General features: G+C 45.9%; 1 protein-coding gene across 5 annotated transcripts in view; it reads right to left on the bottom strand.

The window, feature by feature from the left end:
• Positions 1 to 284: 284 nt before the first annotated feature.
• The window catches only part of SEPT6 (septin 6), a 59,625-nt gene continuing 44,704 nt past the window's right edge, over positions 285 to 15,205 (bottom strand). For 2 of the 5 annotated variants that reach the window (XM_027861391.1, XM_027861387.1), the window contains one exon: positions 1,476 to 3,272. In XM_027861391.1, the coding sequence (XP_027717192.1) occupies positions 3,248 to 3,272 (25 nt within the window). In that variant the 3' untranslated portion in view covers positions 1,476 to 3,247. Of the gene's footprint in view, positions 1,286 to 1,475; positions 3,273 to 12,795; positions 12,841 to 15,205 lie in introns of those variants that run through there. The other 3 variants (XM_027861390.1, XM_027861389.1, XM_027861388.1) reach the window with 3 other exon arrangements.

The following is a 15,205-nucleotide window of genomic DNA, read 5'->3' on the forward strand; positions in this document are numbered from 1 at the left end:
TCCCTCTCACTGCACCAGACAACCACAAGTGACAACCATGAGTGCTCTCAAGACAATTCCGAGCTCTTTGGACACAGCCCTTGGAGCACTGGCTCTCAAGCCAGCCTCTTCATCTCCAAATCACCCAGCACCAGCCCTGAAGTTATCACTCACCAGCCTATACTCTGAAGTTAGCCCAGTGAATTGTCTTTTAACCACTAGGGGTGACATTTGTCCCTTTTCCTCCCTCTAACCCACAGAAAGACAAACTCCTGAGAGATGAGATGGATCAGATCACACCACCATTTTGCACATTTTATTTTATTGAAAATTGACATGGATTGTAGAAAGGCTTTGAGCTAAACAGTGCTGGTTCGGAGGTGTTTCTTTTGGCCATTGAGGGCCCTTTGAGCAGTGACACCTTTGAGCAAAAAGGGCAAAGGAGAAGAGAAGGACAAGGAAGAGCCTGAAAAACATGCAGAGGGGGGGAGTCCCTCAAGAGACAGCAGAACAGTGGCAAAGGGTGGGGGTGGGGATGCATGAGAGAAACTAAGAGCACGTGTCATCTAGGTGTAAGTGAATCCAAGAATTCAGGACAGATTGACCACATATGGCTAGCTCTTCCTCCTGGCTCCTGGTCTGAGCAGAAACCCTCTCTTAGGATCCCAAAGGGTCCAGAAGCTTGTATTAAAGGGTTATCCTTACACCTACTTGATTGCACCCTCCTGTCTCTCCCGCCACCTGGGTTTAGCTGGTAGATCCATTTTTCCTCACTTGTTGAAGGACAGATGATGTCTCTTGAATTTCTCTTCTGTGTTTAAGAATGTAGGATATCGGCCGAAGACAGAAACCCTCGAACTGGCTTAAAAAAAAAATCCAACCCAAACCAACCCACTTCTACCACACCCATGTGTGGTCTCAGATTGGCCATGAGCCCAATTGGCCCATGTGGTCTCTGAGACCCTGACCTGGTCTCAGATTGACCCTTTGTTGCCTCTGGGCACTTACAAGGTGGGCAAGGCTGGCATTGGGCTGAGGCTGGGTGAGTGCTGCAGCTGTCTCTGCATGACTGACGTTTGGTCCCCATCAAAGCTGGTTCTCTCGTGCCTTGTTGGGTAATGACAAGGCACTTGCATATCAGAAGATGGCCTCTTGCCCGGCTTAGGGACACATGACCATTGGCAATATTTGTGGGAGGGGGGACACTGGGGCTGTGTTGTGAGACAATATAGGACCCTAACTCTTCTACAGTGGCAGTCTTCTCCTTTCCACTTAGTGCAGCTGCTGAAGACAAGATTAAAAAAAGCTAGAGAGGCAGAGAAAGAGAGAGAAAGAAAACATGAAATTAGCCAAAGAAGTGCATTAAAAGCAAGGAAGTGGGGGAGGGTGAGAGGAGAAGATCCCAGTGCACCATGATTGTTGGACTCTGGAAGTCAGGGCTCTCCAGAGCCCCAGGAAATCTGCTGAAAGGGGCTTGTAAGAAGACCACACTCAAGTGAAAATCAGTTTGTTTTAATTAGAACATGCAAGCACCTTTTTTCAAATCAGCATTTAATATCAAAATGATCTCAAGCAATGGTTGGCAACACAAGAGCCAACTTCTTGGCTCCATTTGGGGTGGGGGAGCTGTCCAAGGTACACGCAGAAAAGCACTGGCCATGAGGAGGTGTGCCCTAAAGGCAAACTCTTAGGGCCGCCTTTTGCTTTATATCATAGCAACAATCAAAATTTAGAAAGCTTTCTAAAGGAAAAAAGACATTCCTTTTGTCTTTACAGTAATATTTGGTTACCTGAGAAAGTAAATGTGTTCATCAATAGTTTAATAGCTTGGGTCAGAATTTACTTTCACACATGGGTTATAAGGGGAAAGGGAAGAGCATCTTCTATTCTCCCCAGTGCTCACTGGAAACACCAGGGGCCCCCTGACACTGGATATCCACCCCCATCTGTAAAATGAGTGGGGGTTGGCCTATATAGACACTAAGGCCCCCTTTCAGCTCTGACAGTCTTTGGTTCTATGATGACTAGGGAATTTATGAAAAATTCTACAGAGAGGTTGGGTATTGACAAGAAAATGGAGTTCTGAATAAGGTTGTCCGTTCTCAGAAGCGTGGCAAAGGCAAAGGACCCTGTTTTATGGAGAAGCAAACAAAGGTCCTGGGAGGGAAAGGGACTTCACAGGATCAAAGAATGTCCGAGCTAGAAGGGACTCTAGAAGTCATCCAGTCCAATGATCTCATGTGACAGATGGGGAAACCGAGGCTCACAAAGGGAAAGGGATTTGACCAGGATCACACAGATAGTTAAGTGAAAGAGATGGGGCTAGAAAACAAGTCAGTTGGGTTCTACTACTGCTGTGTAAATCATATATCCAGAGGAGATGCAGTTTGATATGGTGGAAAGAATGCTGACTTTGGAGTCAAAGGACCTGGGTTCAAATCCCAGCTCAAATACTTTCTATCTGAGAGCCCCAGGACAAATCTCTGGATCTCAACCAGCACAGCAGTAAATGAGGGATTCTTCCCTTCTAAGGTCCAGGCAAGAACCAAATGAGAATAATTCTCTCCAGCTCACTACCCTACAGGGAGATTTTCTTTTTTAATGCAAATAGTCAACCGTCCGTGGGAGTCATTATTGCAGAACATACTCCCCTAGGTTTACTTGGGGATATTAGGAAGAGTAGAGATTTTCTATGTCAAATGGAGGAACAATACAATTTCCCTGGGACCAGAAGCCACAAAGATGGCCAAGTATTTGGCTGTTTGGGAGGGGAGCACCACTAGGTATTTACTGGAGCCATTTGAAGGATCTTTGCCCACAGACCATTGGCCCATTGGCCAATCAAGGTGAAGATATTTCAACTCCCCGGTGACTACACTATGCCCAAACAGCATTGGCATTTGGTTGACAAAAAAGGGAAATGTCTACTGGTATCTGATTTTCACTTTTCCCTAGCTTTTAGGGAAAAATCCGCTAATACTAATTGTCCTAAAGGCTAAGGGGGACTCCCCCAACTCCCCACTAAAAACTCAAAGCAAATCCATACGCCTGTGTATGAACTAAATAAATGAAAAGTGGAAACTATTGGCTGCACTACAGAAGGTGACCCAGGCTATGGGATGGGGGAGGGGGCTGACAGTGGTAAAGGGAGGGGCTGATTATTGCGGGGGGAGGGGGCACATAGCTGGCATGCTAGAAGAAGCTCTCAAAGAGGGAACCTCAGCTTAAAAGGCCAAGTGTGGGTCCATTCCAGCTGTAGCAGGGAAAACTATTCCGTACACAGCCACGGGTTACTGCAAAGGAAGGTCAAAAAGACGGCATGTTAGCTACAACATCATTGCCACAGGACTCCTTGTCTTTCCATCCCCAAAGATTCTTCCAAACTCAGACGCTGCCCGGCACACCTAAAAACTGGCTATACCCTTCTTATGCGGAAATGGGCTGCTCATTTTTTTAAAAAAAAAAAGTCTTGAACCCCTATTATGTGGGAGCCATTTGAAAATAAGTCTCAGGTTGTTAACGTTTTTTAAAAAATCCAAATTTTTGGCCAGAGGTCAAGTTCAGGACCTTCCTTTGTATCTCCAATATTTCTTCATATGACTATAGATAGCTTTAATTTCTTCATCTGAGAACTGCCTATTCATCTCCTTTGACCATTTACCTACTGGGGAATGACTTGTATTCTTATAAATTTGACTCAGTTCTCTATATATTAGAGAAACGAAGCCTTTATCAGAAACACTTGCCGTAAAAATCGTTTCTTGGGTTTCTGCTTTCCTTCTAATCTTGCATTGGTTTTGTTTGGGCAAAACCTGTTTAATGTAATGTAATCAAAATTATCCATTTTGCATTTCGTAATGTTCTCTATCTCTTGTTTGGTCATAAATTCTTCCCTTCTCCGTAGATCTGACAGGTAAATGATTCATTGATCTCCTTATGGTATCATCCTTTATGTCTAAATCATGCTTTGTACCTCCAGTAGACACTGCTATTTGCTCTGGGCACTTTGTGTTTCATGTGCTTGACATTTTAAAATCGACAATGATTTGTCAAGAAAATAAATGACGAGGTGATAAAGAGTCACCAGCGCAGACTTGAACACCTCAATACTTTGTGAGGTCAGTTTTTGAGTCTGCAGAAGGGAACTGCCACCCCTGGCCCTGGCTAGGCCTTTCGGGCCATCATAAGCAAAGTGGTCCAACATCTCCAAAGAGAGAAGTCTTATCAGTCTACTTGTTACTATTGATAACATGAAGCCATTCTCCCTCTGGGCTCCATAGGAACGTAATAACATCCCCTTTGGAGCTCACAGAAGAGAAAGTTGTCCTTTCCCTCCTATCCCGGCTGAGGAGGGAAGTGCTCTGGTATCCATAAATTCACCATGCTCCCAAGATAAACCCAACTTTCAACCTGCAATTTAGAGAAATGGGGCAATTGGATACACCACAGGCCCTTCTTTCACATGGCCTGCCAAAGCCTGGAATTTGGCCTTTCAGACGAGGGGGTTATTATTGGAATTACCAAAGGGACCTTCCTTGGTATCCTGCTGAGTCTCGCAACAAGGCCATGAGAACACATGTGACAGGCGAGGGTCATAGTGGTAGATATTTCACAAGAGTAGTTATGTGACATTCATGTAGAGGGACTCAGGACTGAAAATGGGTAAAGGAGTCGGGTTAATGAGGAGATGAATGAATTTATCGAAAGTCCTCAAAGCAGCGGGTAAAAACCATAGAAGTCACGGTCCCTAGTGAATAAGCAAGTTAGAGAATTATTCAATTAGGCAGAAGAGTCTGGAGCCAAGTCAGAACTAGGGGGAGGCAAGGGAGGCAGGCAGCCTTCTAGGGGAGAACGCGCGGTAAGAGAAGACATCTGAGAACACTTTTTATGCATGTGTTGTCGATGCCAGAAAACATCTGAAGTGCTGCTTTTGTGACTGTTAGCAGAGTGGGAGCTCCAGTGAATGGCAAGGTCTGGAGACACTGCTCTCAGACCTAGATGGGGCATATAAGGAGTGGCCTGGAGCCTGAGGACAGGATTGCATCGTTATGAGTTGGAGGAGAGTGGTCATACCCAGCAATGGCAAATTCAAACCTCTAGGAGGTGACTAGCATCAGATGGGAGGAAAATGATAGGAGCCAGTCTTCTGGGAGTGACACCCAGCTGGCTGATGGCAACACAGAGGTTCGCTGTATCCAAGATGTGACAGACCTCCCCAAACCTGTCAAACCAGATGACTACTACCCACTTTTGGTGATTCATATGGGTACAAATGACACCGCCAGACGGAACCTAGAAAGTGTGGCTAAAGATCAGAAGTCTTAAGTAAGAAAACGAACACCTAAGGAATGCAGATGGTGGGGATGGGTGGGTTTTTTTTTTAATTAAATTCAATTTTTTTTTTTTAAATCATGGCTGTCCAGTGAAGGCAAGCGGATTTGGGAAGTGAATTGCTGTTTGAGAATATGCTGTCTGAGAATGGTGATTTGCACTGTGGCCCATGGCTTAAATATAGGAATGACAGGGTCGAGGCAGGGATAGAATACACCTGACAAGACTTGGTAAGAATAGATTTGCCTGGGGTCTTGCAAGATGAACAAGAGGTCCTGGTGCAAGGAGACAAATGGGACCTCGTGAGTATCATGCAGATTGGTAGAATAAGAACCATACCAGGAATATGGCTATATCTACTTTATCTCAAAGAACCAGGCTAGGAGCATTGTATATTATGAAGATATACTCATGAAGAAATACAGTAACCATAGTAAGGGAAACATGGTGGCAAGTCGAGTTATGAGCAACTGAGGCAGGAACAGAAGTGATATTAACATCAGAGTATATACTACAGGCTGCCTGGACAAAGAAGAACTAGGGAAATTTAGGAGATTGAACACAAACAGAACCCAGAACCAGCCTAGGGTAGAGGCAGGGAAATGACTAGGAAAGGCAAAGTCACAAGAATTTCCCGAGTTGCCTTAGTGATCATTTCATCCTTCCAAAGGTCAAGCAAGCAACGAAGGTAAATTCTCTTGTGGGTGTGAGTCTCACCAACAGAAAGGACTTCTTGTTGTCGTGAAAATGATGAGAACTCTGGGGAGAAGTGTCCATTCGGTGCTAGAGTTTGTGACAGAGAAGAGAGGAAAGCTGGGCCTGCAGAGCCTGGCCCATAGCTTAGATTTGGTGGAAGTCAGTTATAAAAGAGTCAGAGGAAAGCTAGGTAGGACCCCATCCATGCCTTACAATCTGCAGGAGCAGTAAGCCCAAGAGGGATGGGAAGTCCTCAAAAATGGAATTCTGCAGACACAAAGAGAAACAATTCTGATGAGGAAAAGGGGGAGCTGTCTCCACCATTGGTGACAAACTCACATAGAAACAAGGGCCACTAAACCACATACAAGGATATCTGCTGGCTGGATACTGACTTAGAAAACCACATATTCACATTATCTATGTTCTACTGTATTTTTATTTCTTTTGTTAAATACTTCCCAATGGCAATTTAAGTTGGCTGGGCTGGTGGGCTACCACTTATCTGACACCTCCGGTCCAGAGAGATCACTTTGGATACAAAGGGAACTCCCCAACCAACAGAAGTTTTACAACCCCGTGGACTAAGGATGGAAGCAAGGGGAGAAAATGGAAGATGAATTCAAAAGCCTTGCACAGTCTGGCCAAAACAGCGTCAGGAGGACTAAAACACAGAAGAAAATGAGGGTAGCAAGGAAAGTTAAGGATGGTAAACAGGGGTTTGTATGTATATGTACGGTATACATGTGCATATGCATATGTACACATGTGCATGCTTGTATATATGTACTATATGTGCACATATGAGTTTGTATGTGTGCATGCTTGTGTACATGCATAGCATATGCACGCAATGCATATGTACATGTGTGTCTGTATATATAGATGTGTGTGTGCACATGCATGTTCACCATGTATATGGCAGTGTACATGCACACGTGTATATGTAGGTGCGTGCATTACATGTGTATAACTACATGTATGTATTTGTGTATCTATAAGTATGTCTGCGTGTATGGTACATATATAAGTTCACAGTATGTATGTCCATGTGTATGTGTGCATGTATACATGTATGTGGACCTGTGTGCATCTTAAAAGATATACTGGGGAAAACAGGAAGATCAAACATGAGTCAGAATGGCTGCTCAGGGTGTGGGAGATGCTGACTGATGACTGAGAGAAGATGTCACTCAACTCTTTTCTTGGAAGGGGCTTTGATTTTCTCTGCTAAGGAGAATGTCTTTGGTCTGGAAGAGACAGGAGAAAAAATGCTAAAAGGAAGCTTCTAAATAAGGGAACAGGAAGAGCCTTCCCAGTAACTCTCAAGGAGCTTGAGTCACCTGATCTGGATGAACATGGACAACGGTCTAAGGGGATGAAAAAAACAGAAGAAATTTCCGTCTCTAACAGGAACATAGACTCATCCATAGAATGGAAGAGTGCTCTACAGCGTGACACAGCCTCATGCTAGTCCTCTGGACAAGATGGAACAATGTGGGCTAGAAGCTAGTAGGCCTCTGTGCCTGGCTCTGTGTTGGTGAACATTTGTATCAACAATCAGCATAAGCGCAGAGTTGGCCTGGACATCCCCTTAGCTGATGATATAAACCTGGGAGGGCTAGCTAACTGAGGGATAGTGTGACAGAGTCAGAATTCCAAGAGACCGTGACAGGCTAATAGCAGATAACATGAAATAGAACAAGTATAAATTCTTACACCTGGATGAAAAAAAAAATAAACTTCAGGGCAGCTAGGTGGTGCAGTGGACAGAGCACCGGCCCTGAAGTCAGGAGGATCTGAGTTCAAATCCGGCCTCAGACCAATCACTTGACACTTACTAGCTGTGTGACCCTGGGCAAGTCACTTAACCCCAACTGCCTAAAAAAAAAAATAAACTTCACAGGGACAAGAGAGGGGACCCTTGGCTAGACACGAGTTCTGGTGAAAAGGATGGGGGCAGGTAGTAGACTGCAATCTTAGTAAGGATCGACAGTGTGATATAGCACCAAGAAAAGCACCAGGTTCTTAGTCTGCATGAAGAAGATGCTGTTTCATGCAGGGTGCCACATTTTAGGCAGGACACGGATGAACTGGAGAGCGTAAGGTCTTGATTTAATGCCATTTAAGAACTGGACATTTAACCTAGGGAAGACTGGGGGAGGGGCGTGGAATACTATTAACTGTTTTCAAGTATCTTAAGGGATGTCACATGGAAGAGGGCTTGTTCAGTTGGGGTTCCCCTTTCTTAGAAATCTTCAAGCAAAAGCTGGATATCACTCCCTTCTTGGGGGGCGGGGTGCTGTGAAGGGCATTCTTGTTTAGGTATCTGTTGGTCTAGATGGTTTTTTAGACCCCTCCTAACTCAGAAATTCCAGAGTTCTTTAGCAGATGTTAAGTATACTCTTCAGAATCTATAGAATTCTATAACCCTCCCTATACAGAAAGGAAAAGAAGGGATGGTTCACTAAGTGGCACGTGACTCTGGGGAGGGGCAGCCTCCAGGAAGGCTAGGTCTACCGGAAGTCCAAACTGAAAGTTCCATTTCGGGGGGAAGGGGGGGAGAACATTTTCAAAGTGCCTAATGAATAAACAAATGTAGGCAGTTTTACTGAACGAGTTACTGAGACCGAGTTTTTAGTAACCCTCATACACATATGCACACTTCCCCCTCAGCAGCCCCAGAATGAGCCTGCAGCATCATTTAAACCCCTCCCCCCATTATTTTCCCTTCTTCCTGAGCACTGGGCCTGAAACTCACTACCCCACTTCACAATAAGGAGGCTGGACAATTTCTCGGGAGGCCACGGCTGAGTGTCTAGGTGCTGCGGGCCCCCATATCTCCCTTCTTACTGGGAAAATCAGAAAGTTCAGATTTTCCCCTAAGCCTCCTTGTCTGCTTGGGGGAGGCCCCTCTAGCCACTGCTTTTTCTTTTTCTTTTTTTTTTTTAAAGAAAAAAGAAAAGAAAGAAAAGTTTTCTAGATGCTTTTTGTGTTTACAGCACAGACCTTTCTTGGCTGCCCACCCCCAAACTGAGCCCTCTCTTGTAGCAAAAATAATTAAACAAAAATATCTGATAAAGCAATTGGATCTGACAAGGTATACACCATTCTGGCCTGGTCATCCCTTGCCTCTCTGCTGTGAGAAGGGAGGGAGCTTTCGTGATCAGTTCTATGGTCCCACTGTTAGTTTTTGTTTTTTATTGTTTTTTTTTTAATTACTTAGAGTTGCATTTCTTTTTAGTGCTTGATGCTTTGGGAAGAAGCTTTGGTAACTGAAGTTCCCTGCCTTCTGCCCTAGGTGGAGAAGCTACTGCAGTATCCTGGGGGCCCTGAACAGAGATACCAGAATAGCCAGAAGAATAGCACAGATAGTGCTTGAAGCTTTGAAACAAATTTCATCTTATCTGAGCTGCAAAGTCCTGGTAGATAGGCAGGGCAGGCACCCCCATCCCCATCTAACAGATGAGTCCCAGAGAAAGCAAATGACTATGCCAGGCCTGGAGCCCAGGGCTCCTGGTTTCCTAGCTCTTTCCCATGGGCTACACTGCCCTTCCCCACCCCCACCCCCGAGTCCCCGACACTGTGGATCTCAGTCAGCTAAGGAGTTTCTCCAGTCTTTTAAACTCAAATTATTAGCAATTTTAGGGACAAATCTCAGATATGTATGTAAGTGCGATAACTGTAAATGGATATATTCATTAGGCTTACTCAGCAATAACAACTCATTTTTCTAGAGCTTTAAGGCTCACTAAGTAAGCACTTTGTATACAACAATCCTGGGAGGTTTTATAGATCAGGAAGCTGAGGCTCAAAGAAGAATAGAGTCTTATCGAATGTCAGTCAAGACACAGCTTGCCGGTGTCGGCCAGGATTAGAACCCAGGTATTTTCGGACTCCTGGCACTTTATACAGTACAGGAGAGAGAATCGGATTAAGCTGTCCAGCATCTCAGAGCCATAGTTTCTCTATCTGATTTTTTGTAAAGGTGGGGGGCCAAAGAGGATGATGACTGCTCCCCCTATCAGCTCCAGAGCATTGTTGTGAGGATCCAGTGGGGTACAAGATTTTGTTGTTGTCGTTCAGTCGTTTCAGTCGTGTACGACTCTCTGTGACCTCATTTGGGGTTTTCTTGGCAAAGATACTGGAGTGGTTTGCCATTTCCTTCTCCAGCCCATTTTACAGATGAGGAAACTGAGGCAAGCAGGGTGAAGTGACTTGCCCAGGGTCACACAGCTAGTAAGTGGCTCAGGGCAGATTTGAATTTCTGACTCCAGGCCTGACACTGGGACACCGTGCCACCTTGCTACCCTACACAAGATGTTACTTTCAAAAAAATGTGCAGGTAGCCTGCCAGGACGAAGGAGCTATGAGAGACCAGTCCTGGCTGCAGGTATGAACTTGCTGGGAGCAAAGGGACTCTCTTTGATGGTAAACCTGGCACACAACTGCACCTCGGACCAAGGAAGGGGTCCCTCAAGCCATCCTGGGAGCAGGTGGCAGCAGGAGGGGAAAGCTTTGTGCTAAGCCCGTGGCAGAGAGTGTTGTCGGGGTCGACTGACCACAGGCCCCAGGAAGGATGCAGGGGTTGGTCACCAACATAATCTCCCAAAACCTGGGAAAAAAGGCCAAAGTTTCCAATGAATTGGGGTTTGGTTTGGCTTCCAGTTACAGCAAAACTGACTTAATGAGCTATAATTTGATACTAGTTTGCCTGGGGTTATTTCCAATGGTGGCCAGAAGAGGATTTGCTCCGAGAACCCTAACCGCATCAGTGGCTAGCCAAGTGCAGTGAAACTTTGCTTATGTGGAACCCAGCTGAGTGGGTCGCTTTTTTGCTCCTCTTCCCTTTCATTAGGAAGAGCCAAGCCCAAGATCGGCAGTTCAGGGATTTAGGACTGAGAACATCATCCAGGGCCTGGCTTGGACTCTCGCCACACTCAGCTCCATCTCTAGGACTGGGTCATGAACAGGTGCTCTCAGAACAATGACACCAAGGACTTCGTTGAGAGGTGAACTGGGCCCTGGATTTGGAGTCAAATCCCAGATCTGTCACTCACTACTGTGTGGCCTTGGGCAAGCCACTTCCCTGTTCGAAAACTCAGTTTCCTCAACAGCAAAATGGGAATATAATATTTGTAGTACCCATCTCACAGAGAGGTTGTGAAGGATCCCTAAAGTGCTATGGAAATTGAGAGTGAGTAGTATTAGGAAACCCGAACTCAGTAAGGGTTGCCATACTGTATTTACTAAGGCAGGAAAGTAGACTTAGACATTTTAGAAAAAACTTTCCATTCAACTTAAACATTCATTTAAGCACCCACCAAGAGACTACTGTACTAGGCACTGAGAGTGAGACCAAGTTTCAAGAGGGGAAAATTTCTTTTTTCTGGATAATTAGTCAGTTTTTTCATCACCCAGAATACCCCATTCCATAAATACTCCAGTGAAATGAGGTTTGATTAAATTACACAAAGGAGCAGGGAGACACTAGAGTAAAGCTCCCCTCTCCCACTTTGAAATTCTTGCCTCTTCCCTAGGCTTTCAGAAGGGTTGATGAGGCCACACTCAGGCAAGTGAGAAGGGTACCTGCTGAAATGATTGTCTCTGTTTGATGTCGCAAGGTACCAGGAGGTGATTGACCTTTCAAGCCAGGCCTTAGCATATCCTCATCTGGTGACTCCTGGGCTGCTCCCACCACTTGGGCTGCTCAGCAGCAATGCCACCTGCCTGATGAAAGCACCAGCATGCCAGCCACAGGAGCGGGCTTGGCCACTGCCAACACTGCCTCCATCTACACAACTTCTTCACTGGTAGGGCCTGTATCTCCTAATGACTCTGGCTTTCCCCACAGAGTTGGGTTCATGACCCTGAATGCAATGAGTGCTCAATAAATGGATGAATAAATAGTCCGAGGGTTTCTTGAGCTCCAATAAACCCGATATGCAGCTGAGTAGAGGGGGCTCCCTTCCATCTCTGGGCATTCCCTCTCCCCTCCACTCCCCACCAACCCCCAACCAGGCTACAGAGAGGACAGGCCTTGACCTGAGAACCAAAGAGAGCTGGTTTTTCATCTTCCTTTGAGGCCTGTTCTGACCTGAGAAGCATCTCTCTAAAGCAGCTGGAGAATTCCAAACACTAGTGCTCAAGAAGATGCTGCGTTGAAAGGCAGAAGAGGAGACTGGTCTATTTTGGAATTAATCAAAGGGTGCAAGGAGGCCTTTCAGGACTTGGAGCTTGGGGAAGCCCAGGATTTATACTCCAAACACTGAACCGGGACTCCAAGAGTTGTAGGATGCCACTCACTGGTTGGCTAAGCTCCCAAAGGCCACAGGAACTGGAAGAAAGATTAGTGTGCACCCCCCCGCCCCAAGCTACCTGGGCCTATTCTTGCCAAGCTCAGAAAGGCTCACCAGTCAAACCTGTATCCTCATGGCACCTAGCATAGAACAGGGCATAGAGAAGGGGCTCGGTCAATACCTTCTGAATGGCTGATAGGAATTTGTCTTTAGGGTGGCCCGATGGTAGATGATGGGGTCTTGCTTCCGGGACACCAAAGTCTAAACATTTTCCCTTTGTGAATTTCCCATGTTCGGCAGCCATGAGGATACCGGCTTGTGCCAAGGGGGAGCCCCTCTCAGACCTGTAGCTCCATCAGGCTACTTTTTCATTCCGGGAAAGTCCAAGACAACCAGGAGGATGGCTCTTTTTTTTTTTTTTAAATGGAGGAGGGAAGTACCCCAGAACCCACTGCCAGGTCTATTGAATTAATGAATCACGGAATCTTACCAGGGCCCTCGAGCTCACGCAGCATGCAGCAAACAGCAGAGTTAACTGTAAAACAGTGAGAACTGATGAAGATGGGAGTGAGGCAGGGAGGGGGCAATCAAAACATCATGCAGGTTAGAGGGCAGAGAGGAGACAGGTAGGGATGGTGGTAGGCTCGGGGTCACAGTCCCTCCTGCCAACCTACCAGCAAACATCTGGGTGTTCAAAGTCCACCTTACCTGAACCCAAGCCTCACAGCCTAGAGGAGAGAGCCGTAGCCACCCCGGCCTACTCTCCTGAACTTCGGGTAGTAGAAGGGCCACGCCTGCCTGGTCTCAAAGCAGGCGAGTGGCTTAGCTCTCATTCTGGAGTTGTGTGAGCGCAGGTGAGTTCAGCTGCTCTGAGCTTCTGCCTCCCCATTAGTAAAATGGGGATAACTACCCTGGACCTACCAACCTCACAGGGCAACTGATGAAATGAGATCATACACAGCAAAGGGATGGGGCCTGGACCTGGGATTTCATCGACCCAGGGAACTCCCAGATCAAGAAACTCCCTCCCCCAATGCAGCTCGGGACCTCCTGGACCAATGTCTAGGCTTAGAGCTGCTTAGAACACTGAGAGGGGAAGAGGCTTGCCCAGGGTCACACAGCCAGTCTAAGTCAGAAAGTGGATTTGAACCCAGGGCTTCCTGACTCCAAGGCTGGCTCTATCCACCATGCAACACTGCCTCTATATTCAAGAAGGTCCTTTGGGGAAAAAAAACCCATTTAATTGAGTCAGATCAGGTTATAATCCTGGCTCTGCCACCAACTTGCTGGGTGACCTTGGGCACACTCCTTCCTCTCTCTGAGCCTCAGTGTTCTCATCCGTAAAATGAGAGCACAGAAATAAATCTCCTCTGAGTTCCCTTCCAGTTCTGACATGAAACACACTTGTACTGTAAAATACTACATCTGCGTGGGATAGCTCTTATTCTTTGAGTGTGAAAGCAGCTCATAGCAATGTGGAAGTGGACAGTCTCTTCGCTCTTAGGACCCTGCTTTCCTAACTTTTTGACCGACCCCTATTACTCAAGCCCGGATTTTAAGAACATTTTCTTCAGCTCTTTCCAGTGCTTAGTAATCTCTCTCCTGGTCTCCCTCAAGCATGGGTTCTTAACCTTTTTTTGTGTCCTGGACCCCTTAGGCAATCTGGTGAAGCCTACAGATCCCCTCTTGGAATAATGTTTTTACATGCAGAAAATCAATTACATAGAATTACCAAAGAAACCAGTTATATTGAAATAAAGTTATCAAAATATTAAACAAGTTCATGGACCCCCAGATTAGGAACCCCTGGGCTTGAGACAAATGTTTCCCTAGATAGCTCCATGCCTGGGGGCCTGGAAACCTGAAGGAACTCAGGGAAATACTGAAGGGCCAGGAGAAGTCCCACTTTTCTGGACAATCTCCAAGAGTCCTACTCCTGGCTCAGTCTCAATGGGAACAGGAAAGCAGGTGAGTCAAGGTGACTTCCTAGAGTAGGCAGTGAATGGCCCTAGGGATTTTGCCACATTTTAGAGAGTGGACAGGATGCCACTGAACACTAACAGGGCATGCAGAAGCTTTTCCTAGCTTACAAATAAGGTTCCATCCCATTGGTTTACCTCATTCAGACCAACAAATTACCTCCCACTGTCTGTCAAAAGAGGAATCTGGGCACACTCTGTAGGCCGAGGACTCATACGCCCCAAATGGCCCATGCAGGGTAGCTATGGAAACAGCTGTCTCCTGGAACCACACTAGACAGGGTATGCCTGTACATACATGTACATACAGGTATGTACGTGATAAAGAGTGACTTCTTCCAGGATGCAAACTGATTTCACAAGGCACATCTACTAGATTTCAAGGATTTATGCTGCGGATGGCTTCACTATACTGGGTTACCAATTCACTAAAAAAAAAAAAGTTCCTAAAATGATCACCAGAAAAAAAAAGAAAAGAAAATTCTGAAAATCATTAACCCTTCCAAATGGGCCCTGGAGACAAGGTGGAGGTGACTTAGCTGTGAAATGTAAATCACTCTCTTGTTGCACAAACTCCACTGAAATTTTTTGCTGAGTATCTCATTGCTGGACGCCTGGGGATCGAACCCAGTACTAAAGGGCTCATGATAAGAATAACAGCAGCTTATGTTCGATAGGGCTTTATGGTTCAAAGTGTGTACCTCATCCTTTATACCCACCCTTGGAGTTAGGTAAGGAAAATAGCATTATCCCCATTTGTCATATGAGGAAACTGAGGCTGAGAGAGGGGAAATGACTTGCTCGATGTCACACACACACGCACACACACACACACACACACCACATCATGTATATACACCACATACATATACCAGGTACACACACACACACACACACACACACACACACACACACACACAC

The sequence above is a fragment of the Vombatus ursinus genome, unplaced genomic scaffold (assembly GCF_900497805.2).
Source record: "Vombatus ursinus unplaced genomic scaffold, bare-nosed wombat genome assembly UNPS02014735.1, whole genome shotgun sequence".
Lineage (NCBI taxonomy): Eukaryota > Metazoa > Chordata > Mammalia > Diprotodontia > Vombatidae > Vombatus > Vombatus ursinus.